Consider the following 24913-nt stretch of genomic DNA (forward strand, 5'->3'; position numbering starts at 1 on the left):
TCTCATTTACTCCTCAACCAACAGTGCCAAGAAGTAGAAGTGATGACTTTTGGAACTACGTTTAGAGCGCGTAATTCAAACCTATGTCAAAAATACATGAAGTTTCGCTTCGCTGTGTTAGAGAAAAGTCAAAAAGATCAGTGCTTTTTCGTATTTCCCCCGTGAAAGTTGCTTTGTGTGTGAATTTCACGAGGTGCCCCGTGAGTGCTGCTCCGTGAGTTCGTGAAAGTACGTAATGTGGAGTAATTGTGCATATTTTGTGTGGTAATAATATTACAATCACAACAAGAAGAGAAAGAGAAATAAAAGAAGTGAAGGCGTCCGTCCAAAGAACAACAACTCTCTCATTGCAATCATCTCACAAGAACCTGCTTCTGCAAATTGCTGGATATGCGCACTTTAATTGTTCGGGGATTGGATTAAATTGCGCCGTGGACGCAAAATTATCCACAGCAAAGAGTTATTTGGATTACCTGCAAATGGTGTGAGAGTGGTGTGTGTCCATTGAAATGACGTAATATTCATAAATTCCAACTCGCTAAATTCACGCTTCCTCGGCGCTTTCCAACGCCACAAAATGCCACCGAAGAAAACACCTAGAATTATTCGAGGTAATTTCCTCGTGAAACCCCTTCGCGGGTCAATATCCCACACAAGTTTTCTGGTTCATTTTTCGACAAAAATGTCGTTGGCAAGGTCTCTGCTGGCTTGACTGGATGTCCGGAACGCTGGCGTTCTGGCCAAATTCTCTCTGTGTGCGACCATCGATGGTCGCCATAGAGACAAAGGTAAACAAATTGCTGGTGGTGAGAATGAAGCTCAAATACAGCGAAGAGTTCTGAGTATTTCGCGGTGAATAATGGAATTTGTGGAAGGAGGGAGTAACTTGTGGGGCTCTGAATCACTCTCACACGCTGCGAAAATATCCATAAAATATGCGAAAAGACGTGAGAAATTGGTGACAAAGTTCCTTGCGGCCACGAAGGGCAAAAAAAAACATCTCAACCGGGTGCAGGGACTGCACAAACAGCAGGATGCAACTCATTTAAACTTTATTCATCTCCGTACACGTACAGTGATTATCTCATTTTCTTGCGCCCTTGGGCGTCTTTGCGTTAATGATTAACCTCCAGAGTAAAACCAAGGAAAAGTGGGAAAAGTTCCTTCTCTGTTTGCTGTAAGCCAGAGTTACGAAAGGGAATTTTTAATAACTTGTTGTAACTACTGTATTAGTTATTATGATCATCCCAATAAAAATTTACAGAAAAACGAATGTAAACGTGCCTAATTTTGGTGGTTCCCGTAGTTGTTTGAAACCATAAAATTGTAATTTTATCACACATCAAAATATTTTTCCGATTAATCGAGAAAATTAACTCAAATTCATTCAAGAAACGTATTGTCCTTGATGAAACCAACATTAGTGCTTATTATATACGTTATATACACAAAAAAAAATCCAATTGGATTTTTACAATTCAAAGTCAATCATAACGCGTCCAGTTATAAGAGTTGGTGTCCCACAACGTGTAGAAGTTTGTTTATGCGTTGTAGTGCGATTTGTGAGCAGAATTAGTAGGCAAAGTTGATTTTTTTTTGTGAAATTCAGCAATTTGATGGATAAAAATGGTCATATCTCTGGTTCTATAAGACTTACAGAAATTTATTGACCAGTTTTGGAAAGGTCTTGAAATAAACTATAATCTGACATATATTTCGATACATTTCAAGGTGACCTCTAGAACACAAAATGGCGGCTATTTGTTTTACTGAAACAGTTTTTGGCATTTTTTGCCCTAAAAGAATGGTTTTACAGGGTTCTAATGTTCTAGAAAGTTGTAGGGAATTGCAAAACCTTTAATTTGATACCAAGTTCAGAAAAATCGGACAAGCCGTTCAAGAGATATGGCTATTAGAACTTTTTAAATTCAAGAATTTTTCAAATGGCTATATCTTCTAAACGGCGACATAGATTTTCTTCATTTTTGGACTGGTGAAAGATATTGAGTCAGGCTACAACATATCAAAATTTAAAAGATTTGCCTAATGGGGATTCGGAGATATTGCCCCTTAAAATTAGGCAATTTTTGTTTTTGATTTTAGCGCCTCTTGCGGACATTTTTGAAACTTGGAATGTTCTAGACAGTTGTAGGGCTTCTTGAAACCTTTTATTTGATAACAAGATGATCAAAATCGGCCAAGCCGTTCTCGAGTTATATCGAAAAAACACTTTTTGCTTTAGGCCGCCATATTTGCTAAACCGCTTGACCGATTTTCAAGTATGAATTATCGATAAAAATGTCTCACTGAGCTGTACAACATACTAAAATTTCAGACCTCTAGCTGTAAGGGAAGTGGTTGATGGTAGTTCAAAATGGCGGACGGCGGCCATCTTGGATTTTGAAAATGCGAAAAAATGAAATTTTACACCCACATTTCTATAGAAAACTTCAAACCGGAAGTCTCTATCTCCTACCATTCTCGAGTTATAAGACAAAGTATGGACCACCGGCAGGCCGGCAGGCCGGCGGGCCGACAGGCCGGCCGGATCAAAAATTTTCCACCACCATTGTTGGAATGTGGGATGTCTGAAACGTGCTCATACCAAGTTTGAGCCCGATCTGAGGTGGTCGGAAAATCCGACGATTACAATACTTGGTGTTGGCCACGAAGTGGAACACCAACTAATATGAAGCTACATTTAAAAGTCCTAAAAAACTTTTTAAAAAAATCCAGCAACTAGGATTAAATTTTAATACACCCACGATTATTAGTTGTGATGAGGTATTTTTGTTTGGTTCATTAAAATTATGTAGATGGCAAACAGTCTGATAAAAACATATCGTTATCATACTACTAATTTAGGCCTCGTTGCATCCAACACAAATGCTGAACAATTAATTTTATTCTTATACTTTTGACCTTTATTATAAAATGTAAAACACGCGATAACAATATTAGTTTGCATTGCACCTGAATTCCATTCTAAGCTAAATAGGTAGACAAATTATATTTCAAATATTATACAATTTCACACCTAATATTTACTTTTTTCATTTAACTAACAAAAGACAATGTGCTTAAATCGTCAAAACTTTTGAACATCATTTTTTAATGTTTACTTGACATGCAAATTTTGGTAAACACCTTGATGAAAATTTCTTAAATCATGATTCAGGAAAATTGCAAATATTGCGTGTTCTCATTTTTTTTCGGTGTGTGGCGGTAAAATTATGCTATTCAGCTCTTTTTTTATTTGCTTTATATACCATGTTTATTTCAAGGACTGAAGTTTTATCACAAAATATATATAGCTGCTCGTTTTTCCATTGTAGCTTTTCAGATTTTTTCTTGTTAAATAATTTTGGAAACAACGAATTCTTTTAGGCTAATCAATATTCACGCTGTCCCAAAAGACAAAATCGTCTGGTCACTGGACTTCTATATGGGTGTGTACTCGACGAAAAACCTCATTCTGACCTGTCCTTCGAAAAAAAAAGCACGTTCTTGTGGTTAATTTTTCCTTTTCTTGAGAGTGTTCTCTTCGTGTGATGAAGATGACTGAAATGATCAAAAATTCTCTTGTTGAAACCACACAAAACACTGTATCTCTTCTTTCATTGTCGTTCATTCTCATCTTCTTTTTTTTGTCTCTCACCAGAAAATCAACAAAAAATAAATTATACTTACTCTGTGGTATGTGAGCATCAGTCAACAACGAAAAATCTCCAGGAGACACCGACAACGAGAAGAGAATTTAATGAGAATGCGTGAAAGAGAAATATTCCTCAAGTGTTAAAAAGAGAGAGATAAGAAAAGGTCTAAAAAGAAAAAAAAAAAGTAGTAAAGAAGCCGGGTGAAAAGAGAAGTGTATTAAATGGTATTATAGAAAGAAAAACACCTACATACCTGTAGCATTCCAAGTGTGTTGTGCTCTTAAATTTATTCTAAAAATTGTGTGTATTATATCAAAAGAACTGAAAGAGGAACTCAAACAGAGCATGACAAAGTGTCGAGCAACGCATTGAGTGAGACCCATTTTTCTCAAAATACTTAGTGGTGGTTACAGAGTCTGATAAGAAAGAGGTGCAAAATGAAAGTGACAGTGTCTTTTGGTACATGCCGCATTGTGGTGCCCTGTGGAAATGGAGATCTCCTTGTGAAGGATTTAATTGACGAAGCAATAAGGCGATATAAAAAAGCTTCCGGAAAGGTGAGTTTAATCTTTTTTTATTTTATTTCCTTCCTTCCTCTCATTTTAAATTTTATTTTCATTCCCAAAAATTCAACAAACATTCCACTCTTCCTCATTCTCTACAAGGGAAAAAATTCCCATCAAGATGAATGGGTAAATTAAGAAGTCTGCATAATTTTTTTTTCCTCTTCTAACGGAAGATCCAAATTGAAAGAGAAAGTTTGTGGAATATTCTTGAGAATAACTTCTTCAGCGTGCCCCAGTGAGCATGCGAATTCAGTGAATTTAATTCGAGCTTTTAACGCTTCGTGGGAAGAGAGTTGTGCAATATATTTTGCATGAATTGACTCTTGCAAGAACTATGTAATATTGTAAGTTTAATACAGAAGCATTGTCCCACTAAAGTATTTAATTGGCTTCTTATATTTTCTCGTGGAAAAGTCACTATGACAAAAAAAAGTAAGAGGACTAATACAGAATACGAGTAGCTACTTTAAAAATACATTAGGTAGGCATAGCCATTACAGTCTGTGTTAGGTATATTGAAACTGATTTAACTATTCGTATAAAAATTTGGTGTTATCTACTTTTATATATTTTATCTTCCTAAGACAAAAATTCCTTATGAACTGTTAAAACTTTACTGATCTCATTGTTTGTCTATCGTGAAGTGAAAAATTTTTATATTAATCAGGACCTGAAGAAGAATATAAATAAATTCGAAACGAAAGTAAGCAAAGAAAATCCATCGTATACTTAATGTTTTCTAATTTTTGCCAATTTTAGAATAAAATTCTTTGGCATACAAATTTTATTAATTAATTGTATCTTAAATTCTATAGTGAAGTGTACGATAAAATTCTCACATAAAGTGAATGGCGCTTCTAAGGTTTCCACCCACTAAATTTTACTTTTAAAATCCTCCCCTTTTCTGTACATTTATAACAATAATAAAAATAGTAATGGTCTGTTTTTTAATAGTATTTGTGACATTCAGTAAAAAAAGGAAAAGAGCTTAATAAAAAAAAAGAATATACCAATGAAATATCAATGGGTAAAAAAAACTGTGAAGGAGTTTAAATTAATATTCAAGTCACTTGACATGGAGACTTGGCAAATTCTCTGCGAATCTGTGGTATTCCTCCTACAGTTTTCCTTGAAATGTGTTTAAACAACTTTTTAATATTTAAACATTATATTTCGCTGAATATTTTCTTTTCTCAACTTCTTGTGCTTTGGAACTTGCGGCAAAACTTGCATCGTGATGGAATGTGAAATTTGATTCAAATGAAATCATTACAGTATATGCAAAAAGTACGCGGTAGGAGTATGTATGAGTGTGTTTTATGCACTTTTTTATCGGAAAACTTCTCACAATTTGCAAACTCATAATTATACTCTCGAGTTATTTCTCACAGACTTTTTAAAAGCGAAAGATCTTGAACAAACATCTTTTCAATTGTTTGCATTATTGTGCATGTTTTCTCTTTATTGATTTTTCCTGATTTGATTTTTCTCAAATGTGATCAAATGAATCAAATAAGGTATTATGGCAATGGGTGATACCTTCTCTGCTAAATATTTTCCACAATTTGACCTACAATGCAATTCTATTTTCGAATTGGAGATTATTCTATAGTTGGTGTATTGTATACATTATATACATATGTACCTGTGTACTATTATATACAAAAGGGGAAGAGAAAGAACAAAGACAAACTAAGGCATAACGCGCAATGAGTTGTAATGTTCAAAATACATAAAAGTTTATTTTATTTAACCCAATCACCTGCCCCAAGTCCGTTGATTATTATTCCACAATGTACTGAAACTAGTTCTTCATCGCCGTTGATGTCGTGCTCTGCGATATATTCAATCGAGAGTGGAAGTCTCCATGTGTGTGAGCATAGGACGGTTAAGAAAAAAATATATACATATATACAGGGGAGAAGAATAAATAAAAAATGAATGAAAAAAAAATAAGACGCAAGAGCTAAGCCATTCAAGTAAAGATATTCGTCATCGTATATATGAGTTTGGAATTCCTGAAAAGTCATTGAAGAATTTACTTTATATTAAAATTATGTAGGTACCTATATGCATATAGGTAGGTACATAATAAAACGCCTATCATTGTTAAAACAAGAGCACGAAAAATCATCTATGGAGCATTTATCTTTTAATTTTTATCAGTTCAATTGTGAAATCTTTAATCATTGCAGAATAAACGACGAAGATTTTTTTTATCTGCATGTATGGATTTAATTATTTACATTCATACTAATAACACAGTATCACTTTTGCACTAGTGTGTATGTTTACAATATAATTGTGTTAAAAGCTTTTTTGTTTGCAAGATAATAATGCAATTACCGTATTTAGCAGATTATAAAATACCTACTATTTCAACTAATTTTTCTTGTCCTAAAATTTACGTTTACATTTAATAATCTAATTTTAGTTTAAAAATAATTTTAAAAAAAACATGATCTATTTTTATCTTACTGAATTGCGTTTAAAGTTAATTAAATTCTTACAGGATTTCTAGGAACTAACAATTTCTATATCCTTAATGCAAATCTTTAAAATAAGTAAAATTTACTTGACTAAATACATTTGATTAGGATCTGACTTAATTTCTGTTTAACATTTGAAAACTCTGTTTTGTCTACATTTTGGAGAAAACTCGTGAATGAACAATTTGTGTTTATGAAATGAGAAAAAACGTTGCTAACGGAAATAAATAATTTAAATTAAATGAATAAGAGAATGATTGAATAAGGTGTACCAGGTAAGATGAGTGCTAATTTTCTGGAAATGAATGTAAAAAAAAACCCATTACATTCGGATGAAATAGATTGCTATAAAATGTCTTTAATTGAAAACTAAAGCATAAGATTAGTGCAATTAAAATTGAAATTTAAAATAAAATAAATATATGTATATAAATAATGAGAGAATTCCATATCCCTTCAGAGCAGGATCAGTTAATTCAGGATTATACTTTTTCTTAATTCAATTTATTTCTATGATTAATGACCAAAATCTAGTTCAGCTTTTAAGAGATTTAAGATTTTAGAATATTTTTGCGTCCGTGATATGTATTTTGTATAATTTGTCTCTCCAACAAAAAGATATACCTATAATGCCTATTAAAGCATACAAATCTAATTCTCAAACTCACTTCCGCCCTTTTTCTGAAGGAAGTTCAAAATTAAATTGATTACCCTATAATTGTTCAATTACCCAGCAATGTTATGTTTTTCTTTCTTATTTTGTTCTGTTGATCTTAACCTGTCCTTCTATCTTGAGAACTCTTGATGATAATCTCACACCTGATGTTACTTTTTTGTTGCTTTTGTGATTCTGCTTGCTTTTTATATGCAACATTTAAGCTCTGGTGCTGCAACAATGTCTCTCAAGGTTTCTTGTAAATGCTATCTTGAGACTTTAGAAAGACACATAGGGCTGTGAGAGAATATTTTATGCTCCTCTGCATACATAATACTTTACAAAGAGGCTTGTAAGGTGAATTTTAAATTAGATACGCTTCAACGCACACGGCAATAACGAATTCTTCGATAAAATTTCTCTCGCAAAATTGAATCTAAATACATGCATATTATAGTATAATATAAAATGCATAGTGCAGCATAAATGTATTATTTGTGGGTACCACAAAGGTCTCATTATAGGGAATTGGAGCTTATACACAGAGGGGCTCTCTGCTCCACCTTCTGTGTATTTCATTGGGTCGGTGGCCACATAGAAAACGTAGCAATTCTTGTGTATCCAAGATATCTTACTTTTCTCTCTCAACTACATGTGTTGACCACTATTTCCGGTCTCTACGCGATGTGGCGAAGAGGAAAGATCAAGTACTTGAGATAGAATGCAAAAAAATGGAGGGGGACAAGAAAACACAAAAATTACATTGTCGGCATATGATGGAGATGAAACGAAGGTGCTCCAATGAATGAAAATTCCAATGTGAGAAGGAGAAGAGAAATATATAGCGTTGTGAATTGCAATTAAATGATGATTAAGTGACAACCTTGAAAGTTACAATAAGAGGAGGCAAATAGAAAAGAAAAAGTATTAAACAATTCTGTTTTTTTTCTACTGTGAAATTTATTTCTTCGTCTTCTCTATCTTCTCTCTTTTTTTCTCATGAAAATCGTTGAACTTGAAAATATAACAAGACCATGAGTTACTTTTTTTTTCACTACATAGGTATGTTATTCACTCTTTTGATAAAATATATCGTAATTAGTGAGAAAAAATTTTCACATTTTCATGTACATTTTTACAAGACATTCTATTGTGAATATTATAAATCTCTTTTTTTTAATCTCAAAAATTTAGTGGGAAAATTCCTGAAAAGTCAATCTGTACATACGTAGGGGAGGGCGGGGCTAATAAAGTCACTTAAGGGTTTGGAAAAAGCTCAAAATATCATATTTCCTTGCTAGATAGAACAAAATGATCTGAGAAAGAGTTGTAGGGCAGTAAATTTTCTAAAGAAATGAGCTACACATTTCGTTTTATCTATTTGGGAAATATGACATTTTGAGCTTTTTCTAAACCCTTAAGTGACTTTATTAGCCCCGCCCTCCCCTACATATTATGTACATATATAAACATAAAAGTACCTACTTTTTTCGTCTGAGATAACATGAAAGTGCAATTTACACTTGTGGGAAGTGAAAGGTGTTTTTTTTTATTTCTATTAATAATGCAAATAATTTCCAATGCGATCGGCATGCTGGGAAAGAATGAAAAACTTCTCTCAAATTTCCACTCTCAACATATTGAAAATGCGGTGATATTGAAAAAGAAATTAACCACTGAATGAGATACATTTACTTTTACTCAATGCTGAGGTTTTCATTGACGTCTTTTTCTTACAAATCTCAATTAACATGCACTCTGTTCTAATTGAAAAAACAATACATATTGTATATACAGATATATTAGAGAATAAGTCTGAAAAAAAACCATGATTTCGACTTTTTCATTTACAAAATAGAAAAGAATTGCAAAAATGAAGATGACTATGTTAAAATTTTGTTTCGCTGCATTACCTGGGCATTTACTTGTGCAAGAAAATATACAACTAAAAAAAATTGCAAACAATGCTAAAGAGAGCTTTTTTTTTTACACACATTCGTGCTTATTTGTAGACTTTCTTACAAAATTTGAGCCACATTTGCTGACATAAAAAATTATATATACAACGTTATATACAACATGGCATAGGTATACTGAAGATTTCGCTCATTGTACGTAAACATGTCATCACCAAGGACTCAAAATGTGCTACTTCTGACACATTATTTTGTTTATCTTCAAGAACTGTATTTATATGTATTAAGATGGAGAAATGTGTGAGAAAGCATGTTGTAGATGATTTGTATTAATTTTTATCTTATTGGTACAATCTCTCATTGAAATGGTTAATTAAATTTGATAAGAAAATACAATAAGTAATATCAACAGAATCATGTACTTTGGAGTTTTCGATTGAAAATGATTAAATGTGCTGACAATTAAATTGAATCTCACGCATGTATGTTACATTCGTATATCTTTCCATTATCTTAAAGTTTGTATATATTTTAGACCGGAGATTGGAGTCAGTTGAACATGCAACAAAAAATTGAATTGTTTGTTATTTTATCTCTTTTATTTTACCGAATCTTCAAAAAAAAATGGATTAACGACAGGAGCGTAGCCAGAAATATATTTTAGGAGGTGTTTACCTAAGGATAATATATTATTTTTAATTAATAATATATTTTTTTAATGAACTGATTTATTTTACTGATCATTTCCATTTGTTTGTGTGAAATTTAGCTATTATGAATCATACTGATATTCCTTTTTTCCACCTTTCGATGTACACTCATCTATCATGATAATTTTGTGGATTTTATAGAAAATTATGCAACCGCAGAGTGTAATGCACATCTTCGATTACTTTTACACACTCTGTGTGCCAATCAAACATTTTCTCACGCATGCAGAGGAGCGTAAAAAATTGACGGTGTGCTGAAATCTTCGGGGTAGAAATAATGAATGAAGTTCGTAGGAAGAGACATCAAAGGCGAAAAAAAAGCACGAAAAGATAATAATGAAACTTGCATCACTATGGTATACTTCCCTAAAATTCGTTATTCTCTGCTGGTAGTTTTTTTTTTGTATTTGTTTCTGAATGGCATGTTCGCTCTATAAGATTTAATTTTATTGGTTTTCGTGTCTCTCATCTGCAGTGAAGTAAAAAAAATATGAATTTTCTCTTTAAAACTCACAGTGAAATGACCCAGGAATAATTGCAATTTTTTATAGCTATACATATTATTAAGAAATTTCATCTTTTGCATTGCTAATGAACTCATTGTGAATAAATCTCACATAGTTGCAAGATGCGAATAGACTCGAATTCTTTCAAATTGCATTTTCATATTATTTACCTACCGGTGTGGCCACGTAACAATCGTCATCATGGTATTCCTCCTATGCTACAAAATGAAAATGTTTAGGTTGTTGTGTGTAGATTTTGAGCCGTGGGTCTGGCCATTTCGTGGTGGTGGAATTGAGTGTATGGTGAGGCAGCTAAGGTAACGTTTCACTTCAGTTGTATACTGAATCACCTGATTGTCGGTTGTGCGCTGTGTTTGCCATGCTGCTGGACTGGCAATTCATTTTGTGAAATATATATATCGGGGTTTTGTGTATTCTACGCTATGTTAGGTAGTGTATGAAGAAATTGTGAGAATTACAGTAAAGTGCGATGATTTTTGAGAGTGATCTTATAAGGGCTCCACTGAGGGGATTTTCAGACTCAGTATTGGCCCCCCCTTTCATGCGATTCTTACAATCTTTTTTTTCCTCCAAAAACTACAAACAATTTGTCTTTTGATCCACATGAGAGAATTTATAGGAGAGAGAAGGCATTAAAAAAAAGTATCAGGTGCAAAACCCATATCGATCAAATGTTTGGAGTTCATTTTTTTTTTCAAACAGCTTCTAATGTCATTAAAATTTAGGTGATGTGAAAAAACAGAATTTTTCGTGAATAGTGATGGATTAATTTTTCTAATTTCCACACTCGTTTTTACCTCAAATTTAACAAAGATATTTCCCCATTAGCGAGGGCAATGGAGTAAAATGATTGAGGTCAATTTGTTTTCTTGCTTCGTCTATTATTGTGTGTTGTATATTCAAAATCTCAAGAAAATATCTATATGGTTGTGAAGTGTTGCAATTGAAATTCCTTAAAAATTTTTGCAAATATTTTCGACATTAGTCAAACATATATACACATTCAAAATGAATAATAAAGGTTTCATCTGGTTTCCTTTCTACATAAGCTTTACGGTTCTATTGCAAATTATTCTGTACGTACATATATATTACCTATATGTATTTATTTATGTACTGTACTTACATACATATATGTAGTTAGAATTTTCCGTTTGAATACATACCTACCTAACGTGCAAATATTTCAACGATGCGCGAGAGCACCAAAGATATAATTTCTTTCAATTTATCATGAATGTAATCACATGCCAATTATGGATGGTTTTATGGTGAAGAAGTCCCTCATTAGCTTTTTACCTCGTTAATTTCTTATACCTATATATGAATTTTTAAAATGGGACATTGGGTGTGGAGAATTTATCACACATTAACAGCGAATGGACTATAAAATAAAACTATGTGTGGAAAATGTTCCTAAATTCCACTTAATTACATATTTATCTAATCGAAATCTAACACCGCATAATTTTGCCATTCAATTTGACAATGTGATTCTTAAATCATAGTTGTGAGCTTTTTTTCCTGACGATGTGCATCCACGATAAATTAATGAGAGCAGATTGTTAAGATTGGAATAACTGTTTTTTTTTGCGGATGCACTCAAAATTATAATTTCCTTTTAATGCCTTACAATAATTTGTGCTTTGTATTTTTATAAATAAAAAACTTTCCAGATTTTTAAAAGCTGTAATTGGGTTTAATCTTGAATTTTTAATTATGTGTGTCCCAAAATATAATAAAATAGGTACAATTTCCCAAAGTTGTTGAAAGAGACTTTAGAATAGTGGAGTACATAAATAAGCAACGAAAAAAAAAGAAAATGTGAAGAAATTCCATCTTCTATTGAAAAGTCTCCTCATTACAATCACAAAAGGCGCACGAGAGAGAAGTAGGAAAAAAAACATAAATAAAATAAATTTTCTCAGTGTTTTTAATGGTATTATGTGTTGTTGCAACATGATATGCTCTCCCTCAATCCTTGTCTCTCTTTTCACTCCATTCCACCTCATTCTAATTAAATTTAATAGACATGGAGAATACACAGTGAAAAAAATCTCACACCGAGTTTCTTTTATGTTTGGGTACATTTATATATTTTTATTCGCAGTATTATATGTATTTTTAAACATGTAAAAGAGGTATATCCAAAAAAATCACACGTTGGCACTTTTCTCTCTATATACTCTCATGTTTTTGATTTATATGAATAAAATCCGTAAACTAAAACTTCATTTTTTTATTCCTTTATACCATACGATAAAATTAAATTTTATTGTAGGTATATAGTGAAGTTTGAAAATAAAATGAATCAAACAATTGTAATTTAGAGCATTATGATACCATTTCCTGCCTCTCTATGTGAAAAGAACAAGTGTTTGTGAAAGAAGTGTGTTACAATGAAAAATATTTGTGTGCAAAATGTTGGACAGAGTGCAATGAAAAGAAGAAATTCAATCATGGGATAATTAGCAGATTATTGCAAATTCTCGTGGAATTCATTTGTGTTTGACGAGAGAGACACTCTAAAGAAAAAAAAAACACAAAGAATGTTTGACTTACCGCCAAAATGTCCCGCTTTGGCCAATAAGTTGACGGGAATTTTTGGTTGGCGCCACACTTATCGTGTTCAGGCGAAACACAAGGATCTGAATCACCTGAGAAAGTCCTACTCACTCACTATTCCACGAAAAGTAATTGTTGAGGTGAGCTTTCTTTCTAAATTGGAGCTGAATCTTACAAAAAAGTAAAATTTTCCAAAAAAAATCATTTCATTTTCCTAAAAATCTCAATGAAACTCCAACTCTGGTACTTGAAAAAAAAAAAAACGTTGATTGTAGGTACGTAATAAAATCTGAATGGGACATTCAATAGAAAATTTTTATTGCCACACAATCACAATTTTTATGAGATGTGCTGTTTGTGCAGAAAAAAAATAGAGGAACAATTATATTCTTGTGTGTCAATACTCCTTACCCATTGACTCTTATCACCGCGTCTTACGGTGAGATTTGAAGTGTGGGAGGGTGTGGGGGCACAGTACAAAGAATGTCATGAATTTGTGAATATAATAGCGCTACGGAGATAACATTGGTGTACGAGGTGTGGTCTCTGAAGGAATGAAAAATTAGTCAGACACAAACACAAAACTATAAATGAAATTGGATCTTTCTGTGGGCTCAACTGTAGGGCTCTCATTTGTTCTCTCCACAAGAAATTTCATTCAATATATTCTTATTAATTTGCATATAAACAAAAATGGAAATTCTATCATCTTTAAAAGTATACATGTATTTTTTTATTCTACGGTATGTGAACGACAATCTATAAAAGAGATAAAATACCATAAGAAATGTTTTAATAGGCAGAAGCGCTTATAGAAATCCAAAAATTCTACAACTTATTTAGAATTAATAACTGAAATTGTAGGTAGTAAAATATGAGATGACTTTTCTCAATAACGGTTCAAAGAGAATAGGTAGAAGTTAAATGGGTTGATTATAATGTTAAAAAAAATACATTTTTTGAATCTCCTAGCTTAGCTGCAACATATTCGTTTAAGGAAAACTTCTCAATATAATTTTGTACTAAATTAATGTTAAAAGAATAATCAATTCACAGACATTTTATTTTACACTAGGATCAGATAGAAAAGCAGTAAAAGTTTGCTAAAAATGCTAATAATGACGTCACTAATGTCCTAAAATAACTAGTAAAATCATCTTCCTGTCTAAAATGAAATTCTGCCGGTATGATCGACGAAAACTTTAAAGACTTCGTCTAATATTTTTCAAATTTGCAACTATTAATTCCTCTTTTTTTTCAGGATCCACATTCATGGGTGGTGGTGCATCATTTACAATCACAGTCAGGGATTCTCGATCCGGATGACTGTGTGAGTGACGTAGCGGATGATAGAGAGCAAATTTTGGCTAGTTTCGACGATTGCCCAGAGCCAAATGTACCGCAGGGGGGTGGTGATGGTGCCAGTGGGAGTTCCGTGGGCACAGGAAGTCCTGACATCTTCCGCGGTGTTAATGGGGGGAATCTCAAAAGAGTATACCCAGATGAAGCTGGGACTCAAGTGACGGAATTGGCAAAGTACAGCGACAATGCATCCAATGGTAGTCGATCGCATATTGAAGTGACGGACAGTGTTAGTCCATTGGGATTGGGTTTGCAAGTACGGCGCAGCAGTGATCCATCCATACCGCAGACACTTGCACAGAGTGAATGTAATCAGCGGAGCCCCCTTTGTCAGTGCCCAACGCACGAGAAGCAACAGCAGGAGTCAATGAAGAGGTGGTCAGCAGCTCCTGTATGCCGACGAGACACAGACTCACCCGCTGAGAGAATTCTCACCAATGTAGTGAACAATGCAGCGAACTATTTGACTCCACCGACAGCCCAGTGGCCCGAACCTCTTGTTGAGGCTGCAGAACCCCATGGCACGAGTCCAGGGACGTCATTTTCGCGCTCTGGAAGGCTATCAATGCAATTTCTGGGTGAGACAGCTCCGGGATACCGTTGGATGGAAGCTGCTGAGAAAGCAGCAGCTAATATGAACCAATCCACGAGTGCATCATTCAATTCAAAGTCCCTCCCAAGAGATCTAAAGCGAAAGGAGCCATTGGGTCAAGCATATGAATCGATGCGTGACAAAAGGGACACCGAAATGCTGCTAGTAATCAACGAACAGGGTGGAGGACCTTTGGGATTGACGGCCATTCCGGATCTTCTCAATGGTGGTCTTTTGGTGCAGTCAGTGGAGCCCGGGAGTCGTGCAGAACGTGGGAGACTACAGAAGGGGGATAGAATTCTTGAAATAAACGGCACAAAATTAGCGGGAATGTCTGAAAACAACCTCCAAAGCTATCTCAAGAAGAGTCTCTCCTCGACAGAATTGCGTTTTCGCGTATCAACGGCAAATCGAAATGCCGCAAGAAGGAATGAAGGCAAGGACGTGGGAGATGGGGAGTATAGAATCCCCGCAAAAGTGGCCACTGTGTCACCAAATCGTAAGACTGCCGGGACTCCAGCTACAAATAGCCTTCAGGTGGCGAACACACGCAAGCTGGGTCGACGTATTGAGATTGCCCTGAAGAAGGGTGGCCATGGATTGGGATTCAGTGTGACAACTCGAGACAATCCCACGGGAGGACACTGTCCGATCTATATAAAAAACATCCTTCCACGGGGTGCGGCAATTGAGAGTGGGAAGCTGAAACCAGGCGATCGACTGCTTGAAGTTGATGGTATTGCCATGACTGGGAAGACACAGTCGGAGGTTGTTAGTATTTTACGTGCCACACAGCTGGGGGCGACGGTGAATATTGTTGTGTCGCGTCAGAGTGATCTCGAGGAGATTGATGAGCGTGAAGTGCGGTATGAGATGGACAAGGAAAATAACGAGGGAACTCCCCCGAAGCCACCACCTCCTGTTCTGCCACAGAAGCCCCAAAAGTCACCATCAGTGAAGAGTTTGGGCCAATCAGAGGGGAAAAATTCTCTCGGGGGACAGAGTACAAATTCATCGTCAGCCGAAAGTTCAGCGGGAACGCTGTCATGGAAGAATAGAGAAATTATCACTCTCCACATTCCTGTTCATGATACTGAAAGGGCAGGATTGGGTGTGAGTGTGAAAGGCAAGACGGGTTCAAGTGGAAATGGGTCCTTCAATCGACAAACTGATGGTGATCTTGGAATTTTTGTGAAGAGTGTTCTTCACGGTGGAGCAGCCTCTCGAGATGGACGACTCAAGATGAATGATCAACTTCTCAGTGTTAATGGTGTGTCCCTATTGGGTCAAAGTAATGCCGATGCCATGGAGACTCTACGACGTGCAATGCTACACACAGGGGGCAAATTCCCCGGAGTCATCACCTTGTCAGTTGCGAGGAAAATTTCCCGACCCAGCAGTATGGGGGATCTCCTTGAAGTGGCAACAGGATCAAATGATAGAGCCAATGCAACAGTGATTTACTTGAATTGTGAACCACAGAAGAATAGAAAAGAGGAAAATACAGTTGTTGAAATGTGGAACAATCCCGTCGTGGAGAGGCTAACAGGTGGTGTTGAGATGAAGCAACCAATGGCTTCATCATCTCCATACACTATGCCAGGGCTACGCAATGAGAGTTACTACATGGCTACCAAAGATACCAGCTGGAGCCCATTGGCTGTTAACAGCAATCACATCAACAATCGAAATAACTCCATTCTCATTGAGGAAGATTCAGAACCTACATCACCGTGAGTCCATATCGATTTATTATATCTTTTTTATTTTCTATAATTCTGAGATAGAGATTATTTCATGCGTTTTGCTTTGTTAAATATCTTCCTCTTACTACGAACTACCTTTTAGTTACCAAAAAAATAATTTTTAAAACACTTTTAGTATTCCTTTATGTACAAGTAAATTATAATGCAATAATCGTGTCATTTAGCAAGATAATTTGTCGTATGTGAGTATAAGTAATTTTTTTTTGTATAATTTTGCTTATTTTAACAATAAGAATATAATATATTGTGCAATTGTACCTGCACAGTGGAACGAGGAAGGTTGTATTACAGCAACATGATAAAAGTCAAAGTTATTTGCAGCAGAAATGATGAAATCTCTGAATTTACTTTACATTCTAAATGTACATAATGCTGGAAAACAATTTAAATTGAGATTCAAATTGTTTTTTTTTTCTTTGCAATCAGGACTCTGCCAAATCGTCCTCAGTACCAATCAATGGCATCTGCAGACTCAAATGCAACACTCACTTCGGGTGATGTGACCTACTCGAGTCAATTGTCATTGGAACCACCAACTGGTGAGGCATTTAGTAGAGATGCAATTGGACGAAGATCAATTTCTGAGAAGCACCATGCAGCTCTGGATGCAAAAGAAACGGGAACGTATCAGAGAAATAAGAAATTGCGTGAGGATCGTGAGAGGGAGAGAAAAGCCGCAATGGCTGCAAGTAAGATATTCGCATTACATAACTATATGTATAATAAATTGTATTTATGTGTTATTTTCTTCATGAATTCAGTGACTATAAATTGCTCTAATTTCATTAACACTTAATTCATTAATGGTAACGCAGGTGGTTCTGTAGACTCCCTGGGTAAAATGGGTCGAGATGCAATAGTGAAGAAAGTCGGGAGTAATTCCAATGTACAACACGCATCTGAGGCAATGGATCGCGTGACGGATCTTGGACCATCTCTGGGATTGAAGAAATCATCGAGTCTTGAATCTCTTCAGACGATGGTTCATGAAATTCAAATGGCCGACGAACCACGTGGACCTGTGGCATTGCGTACGCCACGTGGACGGGGTAGAGAAGAGATTCTCAGAGCAGCTGTGGAGTGTCCTCCAGAAAATGGTGAGTGTGCGACACTTTAAACTGTCATCGTAGGGCATTATGATTTGATTTATGCATACATACAACATAAATTTATTTTGTCTCACACACGCAGTTATATTGAAATCAATGTAAAAAATCCCATCATTGTTCTATTCTAATTCACTTCATGGATCACCAATTTACCTGCCAAAAGAGAATGTGAGCTGACTGGGAAACAAAAAAAAATAACAGAATATAAATGATTGTGATATGCCTCTCACAGTGCTGGGGTTTAAGTCTCAAGGATTTTTGTTAGACAAAATTTCCAAGCTTTAGTCTTAAATCTTGCAAAGAAAGTATTAGCTTCTCAAATCAAGTTTTTTCCCTAATTTACCATCTAAGGATAAATTAAGATAGCCATCGGTATGTTCCACATACTAATGAAATGTATATCTTAATAATAATCTCAACATATTCAATATGGTCACTTGTCCAGTCACTTGCATCAGCTAAATTACAATATCTTAATTGCTTTACATCGTAGAATTTAATTAAAAACTTCTTATAGCTTCTGCAGAGTGTCCATGAAACAGAAAATTCTTGTTTTGCAATAAAATTAAGAAAATATTCAATCAAATTACCAGTTTCATCAAGAAGAAAAACTCATTCATCGGCCTAAAAACATAATTTGTTCTTTATCCCTTTCTCTTATCAATTTATCAGAATCTCGCAAACAGTGGCTCTTGGACTACGATGGGCCAGCCATAAATCGAAATAGTCCACTACAGTCGTCAGTGAGTAGTGGGAAGCAAAAGAGGAGCGGAAGTGGCAAAAAGTCGAGCTTGCTCAAGGGAATTGGTCATATGTTCCGCTTCGGTAAGCACCGGAAGGATGGAATTGCTCCGGCGGAGACAATGAATACCTTTGACGGGCACCAAAAGCATTCTCCGCAGAAGCGAGAATTACCACCAAAGCCATATAGCGGTGATAGACCTCTAGGGGGACCCCCAGGCTATCAACCACCCCCAGCACCAATTGCTGAAACATCCACCGTCAACAATGATCACTTCTTCCAGCGCTACCGACCCGGTTTCAAATACGACGATCATCAAGAGCAAATGAGGTAAGCTCGCATGTGGAATTTCTTCTTCTCTCTGTGATAATGAACAGAGATTGTTTTATTTGAGAGGAATTCTTTTGTAAATTGATGAGAATTTATTTTGTGTGGCATGTTAAAAAATCACTTTTCTCTCTCATTTTCACGCTAACAATATTATTTGTGTGCGTTCTTATGTGTTGTGTGATGGGTTAAATATATAAATATAAAAGGCACGGACAAAGATGCACGGATTGTCTCATGAAGATATTGTGTTCAAATCACGTGGGACTATTCTAAAAGGTTAGAATGGAATTAATATAAATATATAAAAATAGGAGGGCACCACACACTTAATGAGGATGATTTATCTTTTTTAATTTTTCTACATGAATATTTATGTTTGTAAACACATTCTAAATGGATTGAGAACTTCTTCGTGGAGAATGTTTTTTTTTCTTTGCACATTGTTTTTTGTTTTTAATTTATGTATAATCATCTTACTAAAAGCATCGTCATCATTTCCCTCTATATAGTTCTCCTCCTCCCCCTTCTGATCAACTATCTGAATCTACACTCACACAGATGAGGCAGCAAGTAATGCACCAAAGAGTTAAAGTTGAAGAGGAAAGGTAACAACAAACAATCTCATCGTGACATTTTGTTAATAATTTTGCATGGATTTTTTTTGTTGTATTTTTATTGGGTCATTAACAAAAGCACGGGGCAATGTTGTATTATGTACATGACTAACCAATTATGAGTTTATTTTTCTCGCACAATTTCACCTAATTGTCTATTCTGATTTTATTCAAAATAATGATCAAACATGCCATTCTTTATTCATTTTATTGAAAATGAAAACATTTCACTTTTGAATTTATTTCAGAGCTAATTTATTAATTTATTTCATCAAAAATTTATACGAAATTATTATACATTTTAGCTTTTTTTTTTAAATTTAATATTCAAAAAATGAATTAGAGTGAATATTAAACATACCTACGTTTTACTTTGTTAGAATTATTTAGATGATACAATTATGAAGATAATATTAGAAAATTTCAAATCAATTTCAAATTAAATAATTTTGCAGCTTTGAGTAAAAAATTTAGATTAAACTTCCTAAATTGAATTTGAGCTTTAAATTTGTAAATTTTTGCAAATTAGTAGTCAAAACGCTTATTTAATTTATTTAAAATCTATTGAGACGTTTTAGCTGTGTTTCTTTCAGACACAGCTTTTGTGTACCGAGCAAAATCGAAAGTCGTCAGATCGGGCTCAAACTTGGGATGAGCACGAATTAGGGTCCCCACATTCCAAAAAACGTATGCGCCAAAAAAAATTTTTTCCGGCCGGCCGGCCGTCCGGCCGTCCGGCCGGATTATAAACTTAAATTGCAAGAGAACGGTGATAGATAGAGACTTGCGGTAAACGGCAAAGTTTAAATATCGACCTGAAGAAATCCGATTATGAGGTCAAATCCACCACCCCACTCCCCCGTCCGCCATTTTGAATAACCTCAAAATTTTGTTTTCGCTATATCTCAGCCCATGTAATAGCCAAAAATCTGAAATTTTGATATGTTATAGGGGCCATCAAGAGCTTTCCAACGATACCTCATTTTCGAAAATCGGTCAAGCCGTTTAGTCAATATGGCCGCCACAATTTTTCATCGAAAATCGACCATAACTCGAAAACGACTTGACCGATTTTGATCAACCCGGGGTCAAATGAAAGATCTCAACAAACCCTACAACTCTCTAGAACATCCGAAGTTTCAAAAGTGACCGCTAGGGGGCCAAAAATCAAAAACAAAATTTTCGATGAGTTTTCGATGAATATCTCGAAAACGCCATTATCGATTTGCTTCATTTTTTGATATGTTATAGCTGACTATATTATCTAGCTCCATGCCAAAAATGAAGAAAATCTATGTCGCCGTTCTCGAGATATAGCCTTCCAAAGTTGGCATGTCATATCTCGGGTTCTACAAGTCGGATTTTGATCAACTCAAGTGCAAATGAAAGGTTTCGAGAAACCCTACAAATGTCTAGAACATTGCAACTTCGAGAAATGACCGCAAGAGGCGCTAAAGTCAAAAACAAAGTTTTCGAAAATTTCGAACTCGAATTTTTCGAAAAAGGCGACATAAATTTTTTTCATTTTTCGATATGTTATAGCTGACTTCAAGACCTTTCAAACAAAAAAAATTTATGAAAATCTATGGATCCGTTCTCGAGATATGGCCTTCCAAACATTTCTTAGGGTATGACTTTTCAACTTTCCCCGACTTTGCGCGTATTTAAATTAATTCGCGTTCTAGTTTGCTCTCACAAAATTGGTACACTGAAAGAAACACAGCTCCCGTAAGCTTGGTCAGCTTACCAGTACATTTTCCTTCTTCTTAATTACAGTCGAAATCACCAACAATATCAGTCACAGCGCTCAACGCGCACTGTCAATGCGTACCCAGTACGACAGAATTCCTCGCGCCCCATCTCCAGCTACTACGAGTACGAGACTCTCCAGTTCCCCACGGATAGTCGGTCTGAATGTGGCTGGAAGGGTGGCGCGGGAGCACCTGTTGCTGGACGGGGCAGACAGTGGAATGGCGTGGGTGGAAGTACACGAAGTCGTGGTCCTTTCGTCACTCAAGTCACCATTCGTCAGCCTCAACATCCAAATAAAACGCAAAATTCCCAACCATCGTCGAAGGTTTAACTGTGTGTCTGTTAACAAATTGTAAGCAACATTTAGGAGACGATCTCGCAAAGTTTGGCAAATTGTATTTAAAAAAGAAAACACTTAAATTAATTTCTTTAGACTTATATTCTTACATTAAATGAAAAGACATTGACGAAAAAATTTATTTGCATTCCATTGATGAAGAAAGTTATTTAGATTAAAAATTCCAGCAGTATTTTTTGTGTACTTCTTTAGGAATTCTTCATTTTCCATGCATGTAGAAGTTGCGGGCACATTTTCAACTACCACTCATATTAAATTATAATAAAGTTAACCTCGAATAAAATAATTAAAATAGTGAAAAAGTAATATTAACCATTAAAAATGTTATTGAATTTGAACGCCAATTAAATTCACTTCATTTTGCGAGGTGCTTGTTACATTGAAGAATTAGAAAAAAAAACAAATATTCTCTAAAGTGCTTTAGATATTGAAAATCATTATTTTTTCAATATTGCATACAGATGAACAAAGAAATGCTATTAAAGTAAATTATTTTATTAAAATAAAACGTTCGAAAAGTGCTAGAATTTTTTTTAGAAAATCAATATACATACATAAAAGAAAGTTGCAGTGTCTTATTAAAAAGAAAATTGCCTTAGGAGTTAAAAGTAGGAAAAATAACAGGAAATAGCGCATTTTTATATCATTTTTTTTTCAGTATATTAATTTAAAAGAAAATTATAAAATGCGTAATGCTATGGTAAAACCATCTATTTTGCATGTAAAAGTACTTAATTAATTTCCTAATGAGATTAACTTAATTCCATTTGTTAGTGTACTTAATTTTCTTTGGATATTTGGCATTTTAGATATTGCAGAAATATTATATTAAGTGCCTACACAAATTGTATAGAAAGAAAGACAGAAAAGACAGCTAGAATTAAAAGAAAATCTCAAGAAGCGTGTAAGATTTTATCCATCGATTTTTTTTCATTAGTAGGTACTTTTTTTTTCTTATACTGTACTGTGATTGCAAAGAGTTTAATCCGATGTTTTATATCGGAAAATACATTTTACCAGTTTTAAATTAAACAACTTCCATTCAGTATAACGAATATAGTAGTGGTGAAAAAATATATACATAATATAGTGAAAAACTATGTGAAAAAAGAGCCTATAAAAGAAAAATGTATTTTTGGTGAATATAATAATTATATTTTAGTGAAATTGTTGCTGTTTCTTTACTTTTTATTTAATTCTGCTCAGACCCAAATTAGGTAAGTAATCATTATTTAGTTCCATTATTTGCAATAATTATTATAAAAAATTATAATTTTTATTAAATTGTTTATAAATTCGCATTTTTCATCGTCTGTGAAAACATTTGATTGCTTTTTCCTAAAGGGGAGGGAGAGAAAAACCTTACAACTGTATTTTCTTCAGCACAAGTATTTGAGGGGAAAACAAAAGCCTTGCAATTGTATTTCTTGAATTATCCCTTTCGGAAATTTTCCTTACCCTCAAACCTTAGGGAACCATTCAAATGTTCTTAAGGATAAAATTTAAATTTAAACAAATTAACGATTCTTATTAACTGAATTATAATTTTTTTTTAATTCTAATTCCTCAAAATATTTCCGTAAGAATTTAATCTCTATTTACAAAAAATTGAAAACAAAAAACTATTTTTAAGATTGCTTTCGACAAATTTGACTTTTCATTAAAAAAAAAATAAGATTATCATTAAAACATCGCAAAAATGGAAATTAAAACTGCGAGTTCAAAGAGAATGAAATTACACAATGGGAGTAAAATTTACAAAACATATTCAACATTCGATATTTAATCATTCAAAATGTACCTATCCTCATTTTTACACAATTTCCCATTAATTGATACCAAATTGTGAAATAAATTCCCAAATGGAGTTTCAGATTGTGTAATCTATCGCATAAAAAATCAACTAAAACATTCATTTTTTATCAAATTGACGAACAACGAGTGCAATTCACACACAAAACTAACTTTAAAAAAAAAACAGAAATTAAATGAAATTTAGTCCGAATATGCTCAATGATGAATTTACTATGAGGGAGGAAATAGCTGGCAAATAGGTACAAGAGGTAACGGCTATGACGATACAATGACACAAAAAAAGTCCATTCAATCTCTTTTTGGGGAAAAGAGATGCAAATTTTGTCGCAAAAATTGATTTTATTCGGGGAGCACTGAGCTGGACTTTCTGTGGGTTTTCATTGACGTTGGGATATTGCAAATATTTTCCAAGTATACACACAAAAAGTAAACCTACAAAAAAAACTCTTTTTTTACGAGATCTGCAAATTGACTTTTGATTGATGTTGTTGCTGGCAAACTTTTAGGGTGCCAAATGTTAGCAAAATAAAGTCAGGGAGTTTTATCAATATTGACCAGTGTTTTTTTTTTACCACGATAGTTCTCACTGGTTCTATCTATATGTGAGAATGAAGTTGGGAATTTGATGGACTTTACAATTTCTTTTTTTTTTCAATTCTTTTCCAACCAACACGTAATCTTGGAGGATTAACATTTCATTTAAATCTGATTGTAGGATTTTCTTCAAGTTTTTGTCTTCTTAATCTGCTTTTTTTTGCTCTTCAGCTTACTCTTAAGTTATTTCAACATAATTTATCCCGTAATATTCGCGCTAAATGGCTCTCTGAAGAAATAATTGTTGATTTTTCTTTCACTTGAAGAGTGATAAAAAAATAATCTTATTCAATGCCATGAGGCCCATATCGACCATCTTACATAAAAGGGATGCAGGGAGATGAGAGAAACCTCAACGAGGACTTCTTGTGGCGTAAATTCAGGTGACAAATAATTGACACAACAAATTTTAATTTCCATCTGTGCTCTCGGGGCTCTTTTCGGATGCCACAAACTCATTCAACAGCTGCAAATGGGCAAAGTTTCCCAATTATCTTCTCCCAGCTTCCTTATGGGAAGCCACTCTTCGGCGTGTGCTCGCACACATTCCATCCATTAAACACACGAGCCGTACAATTTTACTTAAGGCTCTTCCATCTCCTTGGCCCCCGTCCCTGCACTCTCATTTTGGATATGCTACCTACCACCCACAAAATGACTTTTCGAAAGCTAAGGTGTGTGTGCCTCTTGGCCAGGTTTGTACCAAAATTAGGTTCATTTGCAAGAATTTGGTCACGTAAGTTGTGAGTTTTAGTAAAAAAAATTTATGAGGTATGTGTAGTGTGGAAACGTTAG

General features: G+C 34.4%; 1 protein-coding gene across 12 annotated transcripts; it reads left to right on the top strand.

Moving 5' to 3' along the window:
* Positions 1-97: 97 nt before the first annotated feature.
* Positions 98-22876, top strand: LOC129790127 (partitioning defective 3 homolog). Of its 12 annotated transcripts, none has more exons than XM_055827411.1 (8): positions 98-493; positions 3662-4213; positions 14346-16771; positions 17231-17493; positions 17620-17901; positions 18586-18985; positions 19495-19590; positions 21376-22876. In XM_055827411.1, exons 2-8 carry the CDS (start codon positions 4094-4096, stop codon positions 21680-21682), a joined length of 3894 nt encoding a protein of 1297 aa, XP_055683386.1. In that variant the 5' UTR covers positions 98-493; positions 3662-4093; the 3' UTR covers positions 21683-22876. The 12 variants fall into 12 exon arrangements, with proteins under 12 accessions (XP_055683386.1, XP_055683385.1, XP_055683384.1 ...); XM_055827410.1 differs by having other exon boundaries at positions 111-788; XM_055827409.1 differs by having other exon boundaries at positions 111-611.
* Positions 22877-24913: the final 2037 nt, after the last annotated feature.

The sequence above is a fragment of the Lutzomyia longipalpis genome, chromosome 2 (genome assembly GCF_024334085.1).
Source record: "Lutzomyia longipalpis isolate SR_M1_2022 chromosome 2, ASM2433408v1".
NCBI classification, from domain to species: domain Eukaryota; kingdom Metazoa; phylum Arthropoda; class Insecta; order Diptera; family Psychodidae; genus Lutzomyia; species Lutzomyia longipalpis.